The following is a 23,188-nucleotide window of genomic DNA, read 5'->3' as shown; positions in this document are numbered from 1 at the left end:
AGATAGAGGGAAAGTGGAGATTGGAGGACACATGTATTTGCAGACATGTATTTTGAAGACAAACTTTGCAAAAGCAATCCCAATGAGTTCCACCTATCCCACTGATAACAAAGCACTACTAACTTGTGATGAACATTTTTCAAAATCTTTTCCTGAAGCCAATTTGCCCTATTAATTTGCTCAATAAACCTCTATTTCACCAAGAGTGAATACACCAAATGATCATTTCCCAAACTTGCTGATGGCAAATTAAAACTTACGTTACTTTTGAAAGTAGACTTCTAAAAATTAGAAGAATGAGGAAAAAACATGAAATTTGTTTGAACAAGGCGATCTTCAAAGCTACTTTGGAATTCTATGTTAACACATAAAAATCGCTTGAATTCAAAAGCAGCCAGGGACTTTGGCCAAAGTAGTTTGTTTGTTTGTTTGTTTTTATGCTCAAAGATTTAAGAGACAGCCAGGTGTGGTGGCTCATGCCTGTAATCCCAGCACTTTTGGAGGCAGAGGTGGGCAGATCACCTGAGGTTGGGAGTTCGAGACCAGCCTGACTAACACAGAGAAACCTCAAGTCTCCAAAAAGAAAGAAAAACAAAAACGAAAAACAAAAAAACAAAATCAGCTGGGTGCAGTGGTGCCTGACTGTAATCTTAGCTACATGGGAGGCTGAGGCAGAGTTGATTGAACCTGGGAGGTGGAGGTTGTGGTGAGTCAAGATGGTGCCACTCCACTCCAGTCTGGGCAATAAGACAAAAGAAAAACTCCGTCTCAAAAAAAAAAAAAAAAGAAAGAAAGAAAAAAAAAAAGAAAAGAAAAAAGATTGAAGAAACTTGGCTGACTACAGACATTTAGTGATTACTCAATAGGTCCTAAAGTTCAGCACCTAAGACATAATTTGATTCCAATTTTTGCTGAAACACAATTTCATCTCAACTATTGTTATAAGGGAGGGAGGAAAGTGACATTATTATGAGCGTAAACCTGCCATTTTTAATTAAAGTAAAAGTTACTGACAATTGAATTAGCTAAAAAGGCTAGCACATTCAAAACAAAATTGTTTGTAAGCTAGCTAGTTATATTTCTAGAATGAAAAGTAAACTTAAATATAAGGACATTAATATTCTAAATTAGCACTTTGTAAACTGTGCTCTAAAAATCAACACTCATAACCAAAGAGATTATAATAATGATTACTGGACAACCCATGAGATGGTGGTGTTGGTGGTTGTTCCTTTTAAAAAATAAACTTCATCTCAGAGTGCTCTCAAAGTGCATCTTTGTGGCCCTTGAGGTGCTCATGCACAATAGGAGAAATTCAAATGCAGACACACTGTGGTGCCTTAGGAGAAAAAGCTGTTCCTTCTTCTAAGACTAATGTCCAAAGTAGTACACATTGACTTAGGTCTGAAACTCACTGAGAAACTAATTTTTCACAAAAAACATTCAATAAAGGGAACCTATCGTTGCATTCAACATTCTCTTAAGGCATAAAGGCATCAAATAAATAGCAACACTTTTTCTGAAATTCCTTATTTGCTAAGAGATTTTTCCTTCCACTATGATGTAGATGAAAAGAGAAATTGATACTTAATATTTAGAATCTGGTATCAATATATAATTGACTCCAATTTCTTAAACTGATTGAAGAGGACAAACAAATGGCTGAAATAATTTTAATCTGTCCCTTGGCAGTATAGTCATACTCACGATTTTAGTGTCATTTTAAAATGAGGGCGGCCGGTTGTGCTGTCTTCAAGCAAGATTGTTGAGCATGAGCTGCATTTCGAAGAAAAAGGATTCGTATATATCTAAAGAGGAAGGGAAGGATAAGGTACACTTATCAGTGTCTTTTTTTTTTTTCTCAGTTAAAATGTCAAATGACAAAGCACTAAGATATTTCTTACACTCCATGAACTTCCTGAGTGTGATACCATGTGCACTGTACAGGAAAACCATTGGAGGCTCTTAACTTCCAGAGATGATATTGAGACATGGGTTAGAAAATGCTGCTCTTAATATGCTACCTGTCATCAAACCTAACAAGGATTTTATGAATTCTCTTTACATATAATGACGAAAGTTTAAAATACAATTTCACTGTTTTTTATACCATGATATAAAGCAGCTGAGAATTTCTATTAATTTATTACAATAAAATATAATGTATTAAATAATACTGATAAGAGAGAAATTTATTGCAATGAATACAAGACTAATGTATTCACAAACTTACTAATCCTACATGTATTATTTCAGGCAATATTGTGACAAAACAGGTGTGTCACATTCAGAGGTTCTGTGTGCAAGGGTTGCTAGGCCACCACCAAGTGAGGAAGCCATAGGTTTCTCTAGTCCTGCTTTCTTATGTGGAGGATAAAAAGATTATCACTTAAATATTCTCTCACACCCTGAAAACAGATAAATTTTTAACTTTCACTTCATGTTTAAATAAGACTACCATGACATGACTCAAATGAAACTCTCAGAGAACATTGCCATTCATTTCAAAAGTTGATTAATTTCATTCTATAAATCATCTGACCTGCACCTAGGCATTTTCCTGCTATACCCTTGCTCTCTGCCCAGAACACTGTTTTTCTCTCTCCTTGTTTCAGCAAGCTTGATTCCTACTATCTTCTTGGATCTCTTTGTCAGCAGCCACACACAAAAAAGTTTTGTTTTTGTTTTTCTGTACACTAATTAATCAAATTCACCACTGGTTACAAGATACTAATTCTTGCTGAGTATTTCCCTCATGAGAAAGTATGCCTCTCCATAAGAGTAAGGAGGGGCTCTTACTCTTTCTACCTCCCGCTGCTGAGGACAGAATTTTGTGTAAATCAAAAACTTCGACAAGTATTTAATAAATGAATTCAGTTATAATTTGGAAAATAAGTCTCACTACATTTAATTACACCAAAAAGAATCCTAACAGTTTACTGTTTATAAGTATTATTTAAGGTAGTCAACAAAAAGAAACAAATCATCTAACTGCAGTCAGCATGAATAAAGAGTGTGAAGTTTTATGATCTTTAACAAGAAATGGAAGGGGTTACATAGTAGGTTAGTAACAAAAACTAGAAAATAATTATACCTAGTAATTTAGTAGGTTAAAAAAAAGAAAGGCTTACCATGAAAGATCCATGTAGAGGTCTTTCACTTCCTTGGTTAGGTCTATTATTAAGTATTTTATTTTATTTTTGCAATTATTATAAAAGGGGCTGAGTTCTTGGTTCGATTCTCAGCATTCGCGGTTACGGTACAACAGAGTTACTGATTTGTGTACACTAATTTTGTCTCCTGAAACTTTGTTAAATTCATTTATCAGTTTCTTGGCGCTTTCTGGTGGAGTCTTTGGGGTTTTCTAAGTATAAAATTGTATCATCAGCAAACAGTGACAGTTTGACTTCCTATTTACTGATCTGGATGCCCTTTATTTCTTTCTCTTGTTAGACGGCTTTTATTACATTGAGGTATGACCTTTGTATGACAATTTTGCTGAGGGTTTTCATCATAAAAGGATGTTGGATTTTGTCAAATGCTTTTTCTATTTCTATTGAGATGGTCACGTGATTTTTGTTTCTAGTTCCGTTTATGTGGTGTATCACATTTATTGACCTGTGTATGTTCAACCATCCCTGGATCCCTGGTATGAAATTCATTTCATCACGGTGGATTATCTTTTTGATATGCTGTTGGGAACCACAAAACATTGCTGAATGAAATGATGGACACTAACAAAAGGAAGGACATCTCCAGCTCATGAATGGGTAGTATGAATATTGTAAAAATGACCATATTGACAAAAGCAATTTACAAATTCAATGAAATTCCCATCAAAATACCATTATTCTTCTTCATAAAACTAGAAAAAATAATACTCAAACTGATATGGGACCAAACAAGATTCCACATAGCAAAATCAAAATTAAGCAAAAACAACAAATCTGGAGGCATCAATCACATTCCCTAATTTCAAACTATACTATAAAGCCATAGTTACTAAAACAGCATGAAACTGGTATAAACACAGGCACATACACCAATGGAACAGAAGAAAGAACCCAGAAATAAACCCGAATATTTATAGCCAAATGATCTTTAAGAAAGCCAACTAAAATATAAAGTGAAGAAAGCAAACCCTATTCAACAAATGATGCTGGGAGAATTGGCAAGCCACATGCAGGAGAATGAAACTGGATCCTCAACTATCACCATCCACAAAAATCAACTCAAGATGGATCAAGCACATAAATCTGTGCCTGAAACCATAAAAATTCTAGAAGACAACCTTGGAAAAACCCTTCTAGACTTGGCTTAGGCAAAGATTTCATGACCAAGAACCCAAAAGCAAATACAACAAAAACAAACAGGTAAGACTTAACGGAAGAGCTTCTGCACAGGGAAAGGAACAATCGGCAGAGTAAACAGACAACCCACAGAGTGGGAGAAAGTCTTCACACTCTATATATCTGACAAAGGGCTATTACCCAGAATCTACAAGGAACTCAAAGAAATTTCAATTACAAAAATATGGAACCAGCCCAGATGTCCATCAGTCAATGAGGGGATAAAAAATTGTGATATACGTGTATATATTTTATATACATTTTATATACATTTTACACACACACACACACACACACACACACACACACACACACACACACACATATATAAAGGAATACCACTCAGTTACAATAAGGAATAAATTCATGGCATTCCCAGGAACCTCAATAGAATTGGAGACTATTATTCTAAGTGAAGTAACTCAGGCATAGAAAACTAAACATTGTATATTCTCATTCATATGTGGGAGCTAAGCTATGAGGATGCAAAGGCATAAGAATGATGCAACAAACTCTGGAGACTCAGGGGAAAGTGTGGGAAAAGGGTGAGGGATAAAAGACTACAAATCAGGTTTAGTGGATACTGATCAGATGATGGGTGCACCAAAATCTCACAAATCATCACTAAAGAACTTACTCATGTAACCAAATACCACCTGTTCCCACCAAAACCCTATGGAAATAAAAAATAGATAAATAAACTATAGCAATCTTCTCAGCAAACATAAACAAAATAAAATAAAAACTAAAATTTATGTTTTTCTCTCTCCTTTGTGGCAGGACAAATTTTATGCATGTTTTTAAACTATTAATAACTTTTTTTCTTTTTCTGAGACAAGCTCTGACTTTGTCACCCAGGCTGGAGGGCAGTGATGCAATGATGGTTAACTGCAGTCTCAAACTCCTGAGCTCAAGGAATCCTCTGCCTCAGCTGCCTGAGTAGGTAAAACTAAAGGCATATGCCACCATGCCTGGCTAATTTGTTATTTCACCATATTGTAGAGATGAGGTCTTGCTATGTTGACCAGGCTAAAAGTAAACATATCTTAATTAACTTAAATATTTCTAACACTGTGAGCATTCATGAAAACAGGTCCATCTATGTTGTGAAGTAATGGGATAATATGAGAGTGTACAAAGTTTAAATGAAAATATCAAACAAGGCCTTAGAAGACAACTGTAACATGCTTATTATAGATACATCACTAAAAAATTGTCTGGGTTAATATCATTAATGATATTGAAGTTAAACTTTGATTTACACTTTAATATACGTCCTAAATTTGGATTAAATATAACAGGTTGATCACAAATCTATTTCCTCTCCCCCTAGACATCTCATTAGTCACAAAATAAAGATGACACACAGCACCAGGAGAGAAGGTTGAAAAGAGATAATTTTTAATAAATGCTGAGACATAAAAAGTAGATAAAGGAGTGGTAAATAACACAGAAGCACAACTATGATGCCTAAAGAAAGTGACTGGAGGCTGGGTGAGGAGGTTCATGCCTATAATCCTACCACTTTGGGAGGCCAAGGAGTTCAAGACCAGCCTGGCCAAGATGGTGAAACCCCATCTCTACTAAAAATACAAAAATCCGCTGGCTGTGATGGCAGATGCCTGCAATCCCAGCTACTCAGGAGGCTGAGGCAGAGAATTGCTTGAACCCAGGAGGCAGACGTTGCAGTGAGCTGAGATCTCACCATTGCACTCCAGCCCAGGTGACAAACCAAGACTCTGTCTCAAGAAAAAAAAGAGAAAGTGACTGCAACAGAAGCGAGCAGTTTGTCTTGCATAACTAAAGGTGGGCTGTGAACTTAGAGGCAAATAGCACTTTGAAAAGTGTGTAAAATGTAAAACAAAGCCACCAAGGTCAGTTGAAAATCTGTGGTTAGAGACTCACGTCCACCTGTTCTCCCATCTGACAATAAACTTAAATGTGTGTTCCCTGGATATACCAAACCTGAGAATTTCTGGCTCCCAACTACCATAGATTAAATCTGAGATATAAAGAAAATTATACACCAAAAATGGAACTCCAAATTTCTTCCCTAAGTCTGCTTTTGGAAAGCAAGTAGCCACACAGCAACTTGGGAGAACATTCTCAAGAAACTAAACTGTCTCGAATAAAGATCCCCAGATAATACACTGAGGTCTCCCAAATGAAAAGCTAGTTGCTTCAACAACCTCATACTGAGCGCCATCAGTTAACAGAAGTCCTGCTTCCAAATCAACCAAGCAAGCCAGGGACCACCACACATTGGAGAAAAGCCTCCAACAAGAAAGATTGAAAGAGCACACACAAAATTTATGGGACCAGTGAAAATCAGGAGCAAAACATTTTTTAAAATGTTAAAACACTCTAAAATATATATAAAATTCAATAGATATAGTAGAGGATAAACTCATAGCATATCCCAGACGTAGAATAAAAAGACAAACTGAAAAAAATTGAAGGGAAAAAATTGGAAACCAAAGCAGGTCTACTGGTCTAAGCAGCCTAGCGACTGATTAACATGACTATCAGAAAAAAGGAACATAGAAAATAAAAAACATTCTCAAAAAGAGAGAGTCTGCAGACTTAGTAGCCTCAGTAAAATGAAAAGATCCCCCCATAATCAAGCTGTGATTATGAAATTTCAGAATCTCAAAGACAGAAAACTCTGAAAAAGCTTCCAAAAATACATAAAACACGGTTATAAATAACGTGTCACACAATGGCAATAGATTCAAGAACAACACTGTGACGAGAGCACAATTGCAGAATATCTTCAGAACCATAAAATTTAGATTCAACCTAGAAGTTTACTCTCTATCAAGGAAGAAGAATTTTAAGACTGCTCAGGTCTCTAAACATCTCTGCCGAGGAAAGTGTGCTTAAGTACAACTAGAGAGGATAACAGGACAGAAGGAAACACAGAGTCTAGGACTCAGGTGATCCCACACAAGGTGGCAGTTATGTGAGATCCCAAAACACTTTAAAGAGATAGCACAGATAGGCTAAGACATCAAGCATATCTAGGGAAAGCCATTCTATACTGAACTAGAATGACAAAAGGCCAAAAAAAGGCTGCCCACCACCCACCAAAAACAAAGAGGAACAGATATGTTTTAGCAGATGGAAAATATCTTTGAAATGCATGTGATAAATACCACAACACTTGGGGGGGAAGGGATCAGCTGTTAGAAAACAGGCAAATGAATATAGTCAGAAAATTAGCTTCATGCCAAAAAGTAATGGATGTGAAATGTAAATTACATGTAAAATATAACTTAACAATAATTATTATTTTTCAATAAAGTGGCAGACCATCCAGAGTCTACTTACTGCATTTGGCTGGATAAACCAGCATAGGCTAGGAAAAAAAAGATGATCCAGAAGAAGTGCAGAAGTGCTCAGATTTCAGAACTGTTTCAGAGAAAGGATGAAGGAATATGTAATGAAGAGACACAGTGAAAACAACATATAACTCAGCAGTGAATAATATTTGGATAGTCATAATCATGTCAATATTACTGATTGAATTAAAAAGTGTGCTACAATTGAAAGAAACAGAGGGAGAAAAATAAGGTCATGGTTAACAAGGAAGATACGCTTTCACTTGCTGTGACAGAGGGTCAATAGACCATACTGACAATTAACTTAGCTCTTCTATTTTTGTTATTTCATTAAAAATAAGATTAAATACTTAAAGCAGATCTTTATACCACAACCAACTATTGAAATTTAACTTGAGTGTCAGCAATCCTTAAAAGGTGGGCACACTAAGCTGAAGAATTTTCGGGATAAATTTGATAGGAAAGTAGAAGAGATTCAGAAAATCCATGAAACGAGGTCCAACCTATCACCACTGGGTCCCCATTGTAATTTAAAGGAATCAAGAGGGACATACTTTTACATCAAACTACCAATTTTTCAACTTTTTGACTGTTTACTTACCTGGTTTGTACCGCTGCTTTCTCCTATTTCTTGTGCTAAGAATGAAAGAAAGAAAAAAAAAACCGGTCACTTCTCACACAAATAATATAAAATAAAAGTAGTTGTTAACACCTTACTGACTACTCCTATGTACAATCAGAGAAAATTCCATTTAAAAGAATTAATATTGACAATTTGTAATTTAAACTCTCTGGCATAATAAATCTCATAAAGTAAAATGTAAAAACTGAGATTCTTTTTTTTTTTTAACCTAGTTTACTTTCTGTTTTTATTACATGAGTGAAATAATACTCATGTAAAAAAGGGCACAAAAATTAGGCCAGATGAAAAATTTAGCTAATTAAAAAATTTAATTGTTGCATGTATGAGCCATGATCCATTAGTATTCTCCCATTCTGTATTTACAAATAGCTTAATTACCAGAATCTAAGAGCTAACAACTCTTAAGAACTACTTCCTGGCCAGGCACCTATCTCTAGATGCACCAGAATCCCTGTAAGCCTCTCCAACCACAATCAGTGGTCATCTACTAATATGTCACTAGAAACAAAACAAACAAAAACAGGGTCTTTACACAACTGAAAAGTAACCTATCTTAAATTTAATCTTTTGTTTCAAGGCTGGAGTGCGATGGTGTGACGCTGACTTACTAGAACTTCAGCCTTCAGGGTTCAAACAATTCTCCTGCCTCAGCCTCTGACTAACTGGGATTAGACATGTACCACACCATGCCCGGCTAGTTTTTGTTTTAGTAGAGACGGGGTTTCAGCATTTTGGTCAGGCTGGTCTTGAACTCCTGACCTCATGATCCACCCACCTCCACCTCCCAAAGTGCTGGGATTACAGGCATGAGCCACTGCGCCCGGCCAAATTTAAATCTTAAAATAAATAGACAAACCTAATTTGGACATAGCATCTGCAGAAAAAAAAAAAGCCAGGATAATAAAAGCTCCAAGAGGGACTTGGGCCATGCTTTGTTTGCTACACTGCCTCCACCTTTAATGCTGGAAGGGCCTTGTAGGCAAACATTCCTAACACTGAAGTGTGAAGGACATGGAATAGCTTTTCTTTTTTCTGCTTTCATGCTCTCCAGGTGTGAGAAACCCATGTCTCCGGAAGGAACTGGGAAATACACCTCTGATATGGTTTGGATATGTCTCCCTGTCCAAATCTCATGTTAAAATGGGACCCTTAATGCTGAGGACAGGGCCTAGTGAGAATTGTTTGGGTAACAGTGGAGCATTCCTTATGAATGGCTTGGTGCCATTCCCATGGTAAGAAGCAAATTCTCATTCTGGTATTAAACCAATATGAGTTTTTCTTTTTGTTTGCTTATTTGCAGAAAAGTGATTTATTTAGAGAGAGACAGAGAGAAACAGAGAAGAGAGAAAGCTTCCCCAAGAGAGAGTGTGTGGAAGCAGGACCCCAGAGGGGAAATCCAGGAGGGGAAAGAGACCTCCTACTGTGTCGGATAATATGAGTTTTCCTAAATACTTTTTATAATACATCTGATCAAACAAGATTTTTTGCTCTTTTTCTTGGCAGAAAAAACAATGTTGTCTCACTATCTGTTTGGGATTTCATTGCTTCAGAAGGGTTAGACTCTAATGCCATATCTATACAGAGAGAAAAGAAAAAATACGTAATCACTTATAACAATTTATCAACTCATTTATTCGAAAAGGAAGCCATTTTACTACCTCTACTTTTATTCTTATCCATTGGGAAAAGAGACAAAAAATTAAACATAAAGATAAATCTAAGACTCCTCCCTTACATGACAAAATGTGTTGATAAAAAGATGGGAAACTGTATAAACAAAAAGCTGACATGTTTTCACTAACATAACAACTAAAGGAAAATATATCACATGTTAAAATAACACAAGTGAATAGGTGAAAATTTTAAAAAATTTAAACCAATATGAGTTTTGCTAAACACTTTCTATTATACACCTCATCAAACAAGAGTTTTCATTCTTTTTCTTGGTGGAAAAAAACAATGTTGTCTCACCACCTGCATGAGATTTCTTTGCTTCTGGATGATCAGAAGGGTCGGACTCCAAAGTCCTATCTATACAGAGAGAAAAGAAAAAAGATGTGATCATTATAATAATTTATCAACTCATTTATTCTATAAGGACATTTTAATACCTCCACTTTTATCCTTATCCATTGTCATGAACGTATAGACATAAGACGAGGCCAGACAAGGTGGCGCATGCCTGGACTCCCAGCTACTCAGGAGGATGAGATAAGAAAATCCCTCGGACCCAAGTCAGGAATTTAGGCCAGCATGAGTAACATAGTGAGACTCTTTTTTATTTAAAAAAAAAAAAAAAAAAAAGAGTTAAATGTTCCCTTTGAGATGTGTAAAATCAGCTTTGTATAAAATAAATCAAGATGGCAATACATTTTAAAAGAGAGGCCTATTTTATAGACAAAATATAAGATGTATTCTGGAGTTTAAAAATTTTTTAAAAAGTAAATTCAGCATATTTGTCACTTCCATGTCATTCTGAAGACATAGAATATTAGTTCTATTGAGCAGCTGTCCTCAATAGTCATGTGAGATCTCTGTCTTCATTTCTTCATTAGGAATACATACAGAGAACATACACAAGCCTTCTTTGTATTGGAAGGGGCCAAAAGAGACATACATAAACTGTATTGTAATCCTAAAGAATAGCAATAAACAGCCTTTTTTGTTCTCTAATCCAACACCACCCATCTATGAACTGCTGTGTAAAATCACTCACAGGCTTTCCTTACACCAGCAACCAGAGTATAAGTTTACAGAAGTACTTACACATTTTGTGTATAAAGGTATAATCAATTCACATATTTGTTTATTCAAAATTCTTAAACGTCTTGAAAAGTGAGTATTGTACTCCAAGTTACAAAGTCACATTCATCATGAGTCTTAATTATTCTACCTCTGGAAAAAACTAAGAGCCCAACCAATGTTGGTTTTATTTTTTTGTTTTGTCTTGTTTTGTTTTGTTTACTTTAAGTTCTGAGATACATGTGCAGAACGTGCAGCTTTGTTACATACATATACATGTGCCCTGGTGGTTTGCTGCACTTATAAACGCATCATCAAGGTTTTAAACCCCACATGCATTAGGTATTCATCCTAATGTTCTCCATCCCCTCATACCCCACCCCATAACGAATCCCCCAGTGTGTGATGTTCCCCTCCCTGTGTCCATGTGTTCTCGTTATTCAACTACTACTTATGAGAGAGAATATGTGGGGTTTGGTTTTTGTTCTTGTGTTAGTTTGCTGAGAATGATGGCTTCCAGCTTCTTATGCTTTACTTTCTTATCTTTGAACAAGATGCTATTGTCAGGTGGGGGAAGGACAAAGGGAGAGCCATGGCAGCAAACACTCTGCACAGTTTTAACCTTCAGTCTTTATGTTACATGTTAAAAGTCGAATTGACATTTCATGTCTTTTGAAAGCTTTGACCATGAACGATGCCTACCTCTCTTTTAGAACAAGGAGGTAAATAAAGTCTGTTAAGTCAGCTGAATAAATCTAGAGACATATTTTGTGTTAAAGTAAGAATTTTAAAGTCATCAGAGCCTCATAGGTAAACTCCTTTGGGGGAAAACAAACACCCATTTTCCTGCAGCCCTGGCCATGACATTTCACACCTTTCACAATTACTTTAAGCACCCCCTCGTTTTCTTTCCTTTTGTGTTCAAATTACAGTTAGAAAAAAAATAAGCACCTATCAAGGTGACTTAAAGCAATCCATTAAGAATATCCTATCATCTCTCCCACAGCAAACTTCATTCTGATTTCAAAGAAGAAATCCCCAAATATTTCAGTATGAATTGTCCTGAGATTTAGCTACTTTAACGAAGGAAATAATTAGGAGGCACTTACCTGGTTCCTTCACTTAGGTACCATCTGGATAGGTACAAAAAAAGAATGAGAAGGGTACTGGAAAGTGGGGGTATTTGAGTTTTTATTGAAAAAGGAAGAGAATTCCAAAAATGCCTCAACAAAATCCCACAGAATAATAAACAGAGCTACAGACAAGAAGATGGTCCCAGGCTAGCCTGAGAGAATGAGATGAGGGAGCAAGAACGGAGTGTTTGGGAGGGGAGGAGAAAAGAAATTAACTGGACTCCGTGGGGAAAGACTAAGCGGTGGGAAAAGGAATGCAAGGCAGAGCCAGCCTTTGTTTCTGACTAGCCCTGGAAAAGCTGGCTACAGGAAAAAAGGAGCCCGAGAGGGGATGCCCCCCAGGGGAACTTGAAGACACCAGCAGCCAAAGGGGTGGCTAGGGCAGATGGCCCCTTCACCTCCTTACCTTCAGGCATCTCCCCATCACAGATGTCGTGCACAGGACAGACCTCACCAGCTTCAACAGTCAACTCGGCAGGTTCTACAGCAGCAGCCGTGGGTGCGGCTGCTGTTGTATCCTCAGCTGCTGTCGTGTCCTCATCTGCTGCCCTGTCCTCATCTGCTGCCGTGTCCTTAGGTGCTGTGGTGTCCTCAGCTGCTGTCTCACAGATTTCAGACTCAGGAGAATGCTCTGTCCCCTCATCCTGGTCCGACTCTTCGCACACCTTGGGGCACACACAGCAGCTCAGTATGTTCCCCATGAGGCGCCTCTACTCCTGTCTGCCGCTACCTGTGCCTCCGCTCACAGTGTTGGCCAGGCACGCCTGCTGCCCTAGGCCGAGGCTAGGCTGCACTTTCAGAGATGGTCTTGCCCTCGGCTCGCCTGCCCACCCCACAGCCCGGCCCCAGCCGGGGCTCGGGCCAAGGCCCGCACCCTGCCGCCTCTCCTGAGTTGACTTGTCTGGGAAGGTCAAAAATAGGTGGCTAATTTAATAGGTTGGGAACCCAACAAGCGCTGAGAGACACAACTGCCTGAAGAGAGTACAAAAGGAGCTGCTCCTCCTGCAGTCACCTACAGACTGAAGCCCACTGGCCCAGGTGGAAGCCCAGGCACGTGACTCACAATGCCCTGTCTCCCACCTCACAATGCCCCAGCCTTGCTGCCGCCCCTCCCCCGCGGCCTCACCCTGTGGCTTATGATGCCACTGCTCTCCTGGCCCCTCCTTCAGTGCCAGTGGAACTAAGGTTTTCATTCATCAACACCAGCTTCCTGAGCTTTTAAGTCCTAAAAACAGGGTGGTTCATTACTGGAAGCCATCTTCCTCTAGGAGTTCTATACAAATTGGCAGTTAGCAGAGTAGGTCCTATTAGCAACCAAGTTCAACTTTTATTTGTTGATTCAATGTAGATAAACCTGAAATATTCCTCTCCTGTCTTCCAGTGAGTGGTAGTTTTTGTCTGCAACTTGACCACAGCAATCCCTGGGGCCCTAGCTCTACTCTCACTAAAGAGTTATGGCTGTGTGTCTTGAATGACACCTTAGAATCCACCCTGCCTCCACCTCCTCCATAAAATAGAAACCTAACTTGTCCCCCCAAGCTCTAAAGTGCTGAAACTTACCAACTTCCTTTTCTCCCGTTTCTTCCTTTGATGGTAGGGACTTTCAGATTTTCTATCTTTTACTAACAAAGCACTAAGCATGACTTTGTTATACAAAATCAAGAGCTGCAAAGTGGGTTACCAGAGTCCTAACTCAATAAAAATGAATACTGAATGCCTAGCAAGCAGTAGGTGCCTGATAGTGTTCCAAGTGGGCTATGCTCATTTAGCCCTCAGAAATAATCTCACCAGTTTTAGAGAAGACATTAAGATGGAGAAGGTAAGTTATCTCCCCAAGGTCACATGACTGCCCAGGCTGGGGCCATTATTTGATCTCAGGTATGAGTTTCCCAATTCCTCAAGTGTGATTATCAGAAAGTGCATTATTCCATTTTCACATTGCTATAAAGAAATACCTGAGGTTGGGTAATTTATAATGGAAAGAAGTTTAATTGATTCACATTCCACATGGCTGTGAAGGCCTTAAGGAAACCTACAATCATAGCAGAAGGGAAAGCAGTTACTTCTTACATGGTGGCAGGCCAAAGAGTGTGAGCATGTGAAGGAGCAACGTCAAACACATACAAAACCATCAGATCTCATGAGAACTCACTCACTATCACAAGAACAGCATGGGGGAAACTGCCCCCATGATCCAATTATCTCCCACTGGGTTCCTCCCACAACATGTGGGGATTATGAGAATTACAATTCAAGATGAGATTTGGGAGGGGACATGACCAAACCGTATCAGAAAGTACAGGTAGAAGTCAAGCTTGGAGGGGAAGTGACATTATAGACTGGTATATTTTTTTAAAATATTTTTTTGATGTGAATTTTAAAATGCCTCCTGTTCATTCAGCATTGATAAAGTCCCTTCTACGTGCCAGACACTGTATGTGTGAAAGGCTTAAGAAGTTCAGTTTTGTGAGACCACATTACTGAACAGTATATGAACCTGAGATAGAAACCCACCTCTATTTGGCCCCAAATTTGATGCTGGGGTAGATTTAATTTTATTCTGAAAATTTGAGTCATTGAACCATACAAAGGTGAGGAGTCTCTGTCAGATGTGTGTGTAGTGGTCTGTATAATAAGAAAGGACTGAAGGAAGCAACAAGACCAATTAAGAGACTATCTAAAGGAAGACTGATGCTAAAGGCAGTGGCAGTGACAAAAGTGGAGGAAAAATTTTGTGATTACTCGGGAGACAGAATAGGAAGTACTCGGTCATGAGATGTGAAAGCAGGGAAGTAGAGGGAAAAACAGGGCTGCACGGGCTCTGCTGGGGAAGGCCGGGTACAGAGTTGTACCTTTCTCCTGTCAGAGAATGTAGGAAGAGAAATCGCTAAGGAGGAAAAGACAGTTTTTTACGCTCAGTGTCACATTAAAATGGAACTCTCTGGTCAAAGTTGAATATAAATCACTGTAGGCTAAGTCCATTTGTGACATCCAAACATATGTTTTCAAAAATAGCACAAATACTAAATCCAACCATTAAGAGTAATTGGGGAAATTTCCTAAAATTTACATGCTAAGAATATCACCACTTTTTATTTATTACTTTCATGGAGTAACTCTGAATCTGTGGTTATAGCAAATGACGACTCTTACATAAAATAAAGCTAACATTTTAAATTTAAAATTCTATTGTCCTCAGAGAATATAGAATGCAACTGAAGCCATGGGCATGGAAGTGATTGCCTTGAGAAGTTGTGTATAGTAAGGAGAATTGGAAAGAAAGAAGACCTGGAGAACAGAGTGATTTACGGAACATTAAGTAAAGCTTGCAAAAGTGAGCACTCGGAGTCAAGAGACCAGCTTAGCAATCAGGAATGGCTGCTCCTGTGGGTCATTAGAAAGAAGATGACGTCTGATTTCATTCTGTAACAGCAGCACCTAGCACAGTGCCTGGTCAATAGCTACTCAGTAATATCCCAATGCGCAGAGTCAGATTTTGCTAGGAGGGCATGAAAGCTACAAATCAGCTATGGCAACTTAGTGATTGAGCTTGTGCATGTGTGAGAGTGAGCTACATGTCAGGCAGTGGGTAAAGCAGTGAACTGGAGGTGAGAAAACAATGACACAAACTAAGGGCTTCTCTTCCCAAGTATTTGGCTGAGAAGAGAGATGTAGTAGTACTTAAACGGAGATATGTGCTACAGAAAGCCTTTTATTTCAAGATTCAACAAAAGCATGAGCATACTTCTACGTTAAAGGGGAAGAGCCAACAGAGAAAACACATTTTTGAGGTTAGAAGAGAAGGAAGAATGAATGCACAAGAGCCCCCAAAAGGCACAGATGCATGCAATCTGGATCAGGAAGAGATTAGGTTTGTAGTCCTACAAAAGCAAGAAGGGAGAAAGGGCTATGTGACTCCAGAGATATTTCTCCAGAGGAAAGGTTTAGGAAGAGATATTTTGATGACCTTTATATTAAAAGACTTAAAAAAAAAAAAAAAAAACTTGATACACTAATAGCTTCCCTAAAAGTGGGTAACTTGAAACGCAATTTGAGCAAAAATCACGGAGTTCAATTATAAATAAGGATATCCAGAAAGTCAAAGATGGGCTTAATTTTTCCCACAAAGAGTTAAGAGAAATAACAACAACTTTAGGGAAAGAGGAAAAATAAGAAGAAATTTATACGCAATTGTAAAACGTATGAATATTTACAAACTTTAACATAAGTAATTACAAATAGGACCAGAAGAATCATTATTATAGGAAGCAAAGGGTCATTTCAAAAACATGGGAGGGATGATTCCTCTTTAATTCCATTGAAAATATTTCAGTGAAGTTTGAGGACAAAAATAGGCGATATGCTGAAATGCGAAAAACCACAGTGGAAGGAAAAAGAATTCAAGAAAGCTCAGTTTCAGTAACCAATGTCAAGTACAATCATCAGGACCTAGTGGCTATAGTCTGCATTAATAGTGTCTGAAAACCTAGAAAGGTCATTAGATCCCATTTTGGATAATTCTTGTAGACTTGAGAGGATGTCTATTTAAAGTTAAAAAATAGTTCCTGCACTTAACAACAGACACAATCAAAAAGATATCCCTCACTTTCAAAATGGAAGAATTTTGAACTTTCTAAACAGGAAATTACTGGGAAGCACTGTTATAAAAACAGATTTTAAAACATTTTGATTTAATGCAATATTGAAGTAAATTAAGAAAAACTCCTATCCGCCCATGACATTGGCAAGTCTGAGAGAACAAAGAGAAACAGATTAGTGTGATTTGAATTAATTGGGAGTTTGATTCTGTGAAATGAGCTCAGATTTGGTTAATTATGACTCCAGAGTAAATCAATTAATACATCTATTCATTCAATACTCATTTAATACCTGAGCCCTTAGCAAACATGCTGCACACTGTGCGTAAGTGCTGGGATATTGCTTGAACTAATGAAAGGTTCTTAGTCTTGTGAAATTTGTCTTCCAGTAAGGGAGTTAACAGACCGTGTGGCCTGTCACTCCTGCCTGCATTACGTAGGATGACTATTGATCTCCAGCTATTGAATCTTCACTCCAGACTACTGTAATGAAAATGAGGGAGAAAAGAAGGAGGAAGGTTTTTTAGAAGGTACTCATAGCACACAGCTTACAAATTATTGGCTTAAAACTTAGTCACATGGCCATACAAAACTGCACAAGAGGTTCAAAAGACAGAATTCTATAGCTAGGGTAATAAATACAGAAGAAACAATTGAATATGGAAAGGAAATAGCATGCTATTCCACAATTGCTAAAGAAAGATTAGAAAAGTTTCAGCTTAAAGCACGAATAATCAGAATAAAATTTTACAACCCTCTGCAAGCATATATGAAAAACACACAAAAGGTTTGCAATGATCTTTTTTTTTTTTTTTTTTTTTTTTGAGATGGAGTTTCACTCTATCGCCCACACTGGGGTGCAATGGCACTATCTTGGCTCACTGCAACCTCCACCGCCTGGATTCAAGCGATTCTCCTGCCTCAACCTCCCCAGTAACTGCAATTATAGGCATCTGCCACCACATCCAGCTAGTTTTGGTATTTTTAGTAGAGACAGGGTTCCCTCATGTTGGTTGGGCTGGTCTCGAACTCTTGACCTCAGGTGATCGACCTGCCTCAGTCTCACAAAATTCTGAGATTACAGGCGTGAGACAACGTGCCCGGACTGCAATGATCTTCTCTTAAGCTAAGAGGACAAGAAAAATGAAAAAAATTAAATTATAAAATGAAACTTTGGTTTAGAGATAAAAAACATTTTATGACAGCCAAGAGATCAGGGTTGTACTGTATATTATGTGAATGTTGTAGCATAACTTGACATTTTGTAAAAGTTGTTTTTCATGTGAATTTTTTTCAGGTGACTTACAAGGTCCCATCAGAAGTGAATAATAATCTTCCATATTCTTGAGAAATCTTAATGGCGTCAACTACAGTCTTCCATTGTTCAGTTTAGGTAAACACGGAAATCATGTTTGGCTATTGTCTCATCCAACTTCTGTTACCCCTTCCCCATCATAAGTCAGGAAGGTCTTGGATATTTTTGCTCTAGCAATTAGTTCATCATGAATCCTGGAGTTCTTTGCTACTCCAGTCATTGGTCCTCCTTTGCTTCCTGTAAGCATAATGAATTCATCATCATTAATCCCTAAACCATATGTAATTTGTATATCTGATTTTACTTCATGGGCAAAAGTTCTATGTATATCCTGTAATTCTTGCCAAGTATAAAACTTACTTTCAGTAGAGACTGTATTTCTGCATTCATGCACCTATGTAACTTTCACTGTTATTGCTGGTTGGGTTTTCCAGGGGTCATCATAACCTTCTGGGTTCTCTGGAAAAGGTACATATTTTTCAGGATGACACTGCAATATTTTGTTAGCTAAAATTCTTTATCTATCTAAATCGATTGATAGTTCCTAACGTCTTGAGTAACAAGGCTGCTACTTTCTGTTTTTCTTAACTCTGTCAGTTAATGTGACCAATGCCTGAGGTTGGGTAACCAGGCCAGTGCCACACTCTGCCAGAACATTTTTCCTAATACGTTTTTCTATTGCTTTCTCTGGATCACTGGGTGTTAATATGGGTTCTGGAATTGCAATTTTAAAAACTGTTTTGTGAATGACTAGCAAATAGTAATTTACTCTAATTTTCAAATATAATTAACAAGTGAAATGTGTAGGACTCCAATAAGGCACAATCATCTAGATCCTAAGTATGATGCCTTGGAAGAGGCAAATAGTGACTTGAGCAAGTGCACTCATGTCTGCTTACACCAGTCACTTTTGAACTGCTCAATGGCAGGCAGGGGGAATGACCTCTGGTTGGCAAATGTCCACTCAGTATGACCCTGGATTAGACATATAGTTACCGTCTGTCAGGCCAGCCATGTGTTGTTGGACTATTCCTTGGAGATACACTCATCAGTGACTGTTAAAGTACCTGAGTCATTAGGTGCCTGTAGACGATGCCCACTGATACAAGCATTGGGTACAAGCTGCCTAGTTGTGCTGACACTGACTGAAGCTGTGAGGTTTCACAGTAACATGGCAGCCAATTATATATACTCAGAGTTACCATTTGTCAAGAGGTATTCATTCACACTATCAATTAGGCAATTATCATTCTGCACACAGGCAGCAATAAAGTAAATAAAAAACCACAGTGATGGCTCAAGGGACCAATGTACCTCCAGAAGAATCCAGTGGGTCCAGAAGCCCTTTGGATGATGGTCAGATGCTCCTTTGGGGCAGAGGTCATAGCAGCAGCCACCAAGTCTGGAGAAGTCCTTACAGTTCTCATGGACAAAGCTTCTGAAAACATCTTAGACAAGATCTTGTCTCTGCTGGTTTTATGATCCTCTGCAGATGGGTCCACTCTCTTGTTCTCAGCCACCTTTCACTTCCTATCAGTTCACTTCAGGTCTCTCATGATCTCAGGCAGCAATAATTGTTATCACCTCAGCCCATTCACATGTGTTTATCTCTTTGGGGATGAGCGGACAACTTCACTGTAGACTTAATTCTACTGGAGATGAGTGACTCCATTTTAAGACATGAGGATCACAAATTATTATCACATATCATCAGGGCAGAGAATAGCTACCACCTACGGCTGAAAGCAGATAACTCCATTTATTCTGGAAACATTCTGTCTTGATTATGGTGCCAGTTACTGTGAGGGACTTCCTTTTCTCCACTTGTTTTTTACAAAGTTTGAGTCTAGACTGCTAACATTCTACTGATTTCCAGGTGAAGGGACTGATTACACCATCCCAGCCTGTCAGAGCACTTACCCCAGTACTTCCACTTTAAGAGTTTTCCACCTTGTCCAGAACTGCAGTCCATTAATCCCCCCGTTTTAGCTCTCAGGAGAATGAACAACACATCTCACATACATACTCACACACCTCTTCCCCCAAATACCAAACAGAGAAATCCAATCTGTCTCTTTCCACCTAAGCAATTTAGACAGTCACTTTCTAATAATTGCCTTAAGCTCCCTGACTTGCTGCTCTTCCTTTCTCTGGCAAAATCTTATCCCTGGATGAACCCCACTTCGTGTTGGCTCAGTGATACCACTCAGCTGAACCAGAAAAATATCAAAAAATGGTCACAGGTATCATCACAAATTCAAATCTCTTATACAACAAATTGGCCCTAATTTTCCAAAAATCAATAAAAGGTTTGTGTCTCCAACGACACCATTTTTTCTATGTTCTTCTAACTTTTTGACCAATCTTTTCTATGTCATTCCTTTATTCAACTTCTGTCTTCTGATATCTTGCCAAATCAATTAAGGAGAAAAGATATCCCATTAGGTAATAGCAGATCATCTTCCCATCACCAAAGAAAATAATACACACAGAATGAACCCACCTCATCTTTCTCTTCCTCATCATGTCAGAAAAATCATCCCTCCTTTTCTCACAAAGCAAATCTGAGATAAAAGATTTAGATGGCCTGGAATTCTGGCAATTGGGGAGGTCAATGCAGGCAGATTATTTGAGACCAGGACTTTGAAACAAGCCTAAGCAACTGAGGGAAACTCCACCTCTAAAACAAATACAGATAAATAATTAGCTGAGCATGGTGGTGTGGTGGCACATGACTGTAGTCCCAGCTACTGAGGGTGGGGAGCACTGAGGTGGGATGATCACCTGAGCCTGGAAGGTTGAGGCTGCAGTGAGCCGTGATCATACCACTGCACCCCAGGGAGGGCAATGGATATTTTTAAAAAGGTCTTCTCTGTGAAAAAAATAATCAGATAAGCAGGTAGCCATGAGGCTCAGGATGGCTCCAGTGCAGTGCACTCAGTTCCTCCTTAAACAAACCAAAACTTGACTCAGTGTAAATAAAAGGAAACTTATGCTTAACCAGTCAGAAACCATCAACTAACATCCACCTAGAGACTTTCCACTGTAATGATCCAAATGAGACCACTGCTGCACTTTACCAGATCAAGCATTTTCTTTTTCTTCTACATTCACAATGTAATTCTTCCCCCACCCTCCCAAACCCTCTTTGTTGGAGCTCTAAGCTGCTTGTAGCCTGGGGCTGCCTGGTTTTAAATTTCTGAATGCTCAAATATACCTCCTAATGTTTCAGAGTGCCCAATCATATCTTTTAACAGCTCTCATGGTTACATCATTTCTTTCTAGATCCTCAAGTTCTATCTCCTTCAGTGGACTGATTCTTCAGTATGTTAACATGTTCTCCTCTATCATGGTAAAGACTCTCCTAATATGGGCAGTTTCTTACAAAACTATACATACTCCTACCATGTGATCCAGCAGTTGCACTCCCTAGGTCTTTATTCAAATGATCAGAAAGCTGATGTCCACACAAAAACCTGAACACAGATGTCTATAGCATTTTCTAAAATAGCTACCAAAACGTAGGAAGAACTAAGTTGTCCCTCAGTAGCTTAACTGATAAATAACACTGTGGTATATTTAGCAAATGAAATATTAATCACTTCTAAAAAGAAATGAGCTATTGAGCCATCAGAAGACACTGAGGAATGTATAATGCACATTACTAAATGAAAGAAGCCAATCTGGAAAGCTATCTGCTCTATGATTCCAAGAACATAACGTTCAGAAAAATGCAAAACTATGGAGACTGAAAAGATTAGTGGTTTGCGGTGGTTAGGAAAAGAGAGAATAAATAAGTAGAGCACAAGATAATTACCACAGTGAAAATATACTGCAGGATATCATAACAGCTATGATGACACATTCATTATACATACACTCGTTATACATTTCTCCAAACCCTCAGAATGGGCGTCATCAAGGGTATCACTCTGGGTGATGATGACATGTCAGTATAAGTTCATGACTATAACAAATATTCTACTCTGGTATAGGAGGTTGCTAGTGGAGTGACCCAAGAGTGTACAGGAATCGAGGGCATATGGGAACTGTGGACTCTGTACTCCATTTTGCTGTACATTTGAAACTAATCTTAAAAAAAACGTCTATCACATAGCCCTTTTCAGGTCTCCAACTGGTCTGAGCCAGTTCTATTAAAGCTCAAAAAGCGCTGATTAATAAGCTAGATCTGACCCAACTGGCAAGAAAAGGCAGAAAAGACCCAGGCCAACAGAGTATATTCCACATGCATATACAAGGAAACTGGAGGAAACTTGTTAGCGTGTTCCTGAGCCCACAGATGAAGGCACAGATGCCAGGGGCGCCAATGTGAATCGGCCAGCATCCAAGGCCACATGACCACAAATGTGCGGAATCTCCTCTGCAATCAGTAGCTAAGGATGTTAGGCCATGACAGGACTAGGATGGGAGATGAACTGAGAATAGATTCTGTAGGCTTTTGTTGCCTCTTCCCAGCCCCAAGCATTTCACTCTCTGCTCTTGCCACAGGCAGCAGGGAGGCTTCCTGTGAACATCATCCCCACAGCCTACAGTTGCGTCACTCTCAGCCTCTTACACCCTCCTATGGCAGTGTCAGCCAGGACATCCAACCCTGAAAACTCAATGGTTCACACATGGCCAAGCATCATGTCGGGGTGAGCAGACCCCCTCCTCTAATCTGCAGACAAATGCGCCCTACCTTCTGGCCCTCTGCCAGCAACTGGAGGCTCTGGAAATTTCCAGACACACAACAGTCTTCTGAACTGCAGGCTGCTGCCCCATCCTATGGCAGAGTAAATCTTTTCTCCACTAGACTTGGCCTGTTATCCAGTTGAATGAAATGTCTTTTTAACACAGAAACAGGACACAGAAACTAGTGTTCTTGGGCACTGACCCCATCACACGGTTTGTAGGTACACACCAGTCCCGAGTACATGCCACCGAATTGAGGCCTCAGGCCATAGAGTGTGCACACTGGCTCAGCTTTCAGAAAACATCAAGGTATTGTTGGAAAGTCTGCAGACTTTATGGAGAAAAACAAAAATGAACATAAAACAAGTGATGAAA

The 23,188-nt window shown here is 38.8% G+C and overlaps 1 protein-coding gene and 1 long non-coding RNA gene across 4 annotated transcripts in view; both read right to left on the bottom strand.

The window, feature by feature from the left end:
* Positions 1-8,142: 8,142 nt before the first annotated feature.
* The window catches only part of LOC116537210 (arf-GAP with GTPase, ANK repeat and PH domain-containing protein 9-like), an 18,669-nt gene continuing 3,623 nt past the window's right edge, over positions 8,143-23,188 (bottom strand). For 2 of the 3 annotated variants that reach the window (XM_032259270.1, XM_032259271.1), the window contains 2 exons: positions 12,615-12,873; positions 9,264-10,364 (listed from right to left, as the gene is read on the bottom strand). In XM_032259270.1, coding sequence (XP_032115161.1) covers positions 10,225-10,364; positions 12,615-12,873 — 399 coding nt within the window. In that variant the 3' untranslated portion in view covers positions 9,264-10,224. Of the gene's footprint in view, positions 8,327-9,263; positions 10,365-12,614; positions 12,874-23,188 lie in introns of those variants that run through there. The other variant, XM_032259272.1, reaches the window with a different exon arrangement.
* On the bottom strand, positions 18,020-23,181 carry LOC116537212. The gene is made up of 2 exons (XR_004263022.1): positions 19,436-23,181; positions 18,020-18,358 (listed from the first exon to the last, which is right to left on the bottom strand). It is a non-coding gene; the product is annotated as an uncharacterized LOC116537212 (long non-coding RNA).

The sequence above is a fragment of the Sapajus apella genome, unplaced genomic scaffold (assembly GCF_009761245.1).
Source record: "Sapajus apella isolate SASKATOON/1434 unplaced genomic scaffold, GSC_monkey_1.0 scaffold107, whole genome shotgun sequence".
NCBI lineage: Eukaryota > Metazoa > Chordata > Mammalia > Primates > Cebidae > Sapajus > Sapajus apella.
The sequence above is the reverse complement of the archived record's forward strand: the minus strand, read 5'-3'. Positions and strand labels throughout refer to the sequence as shown.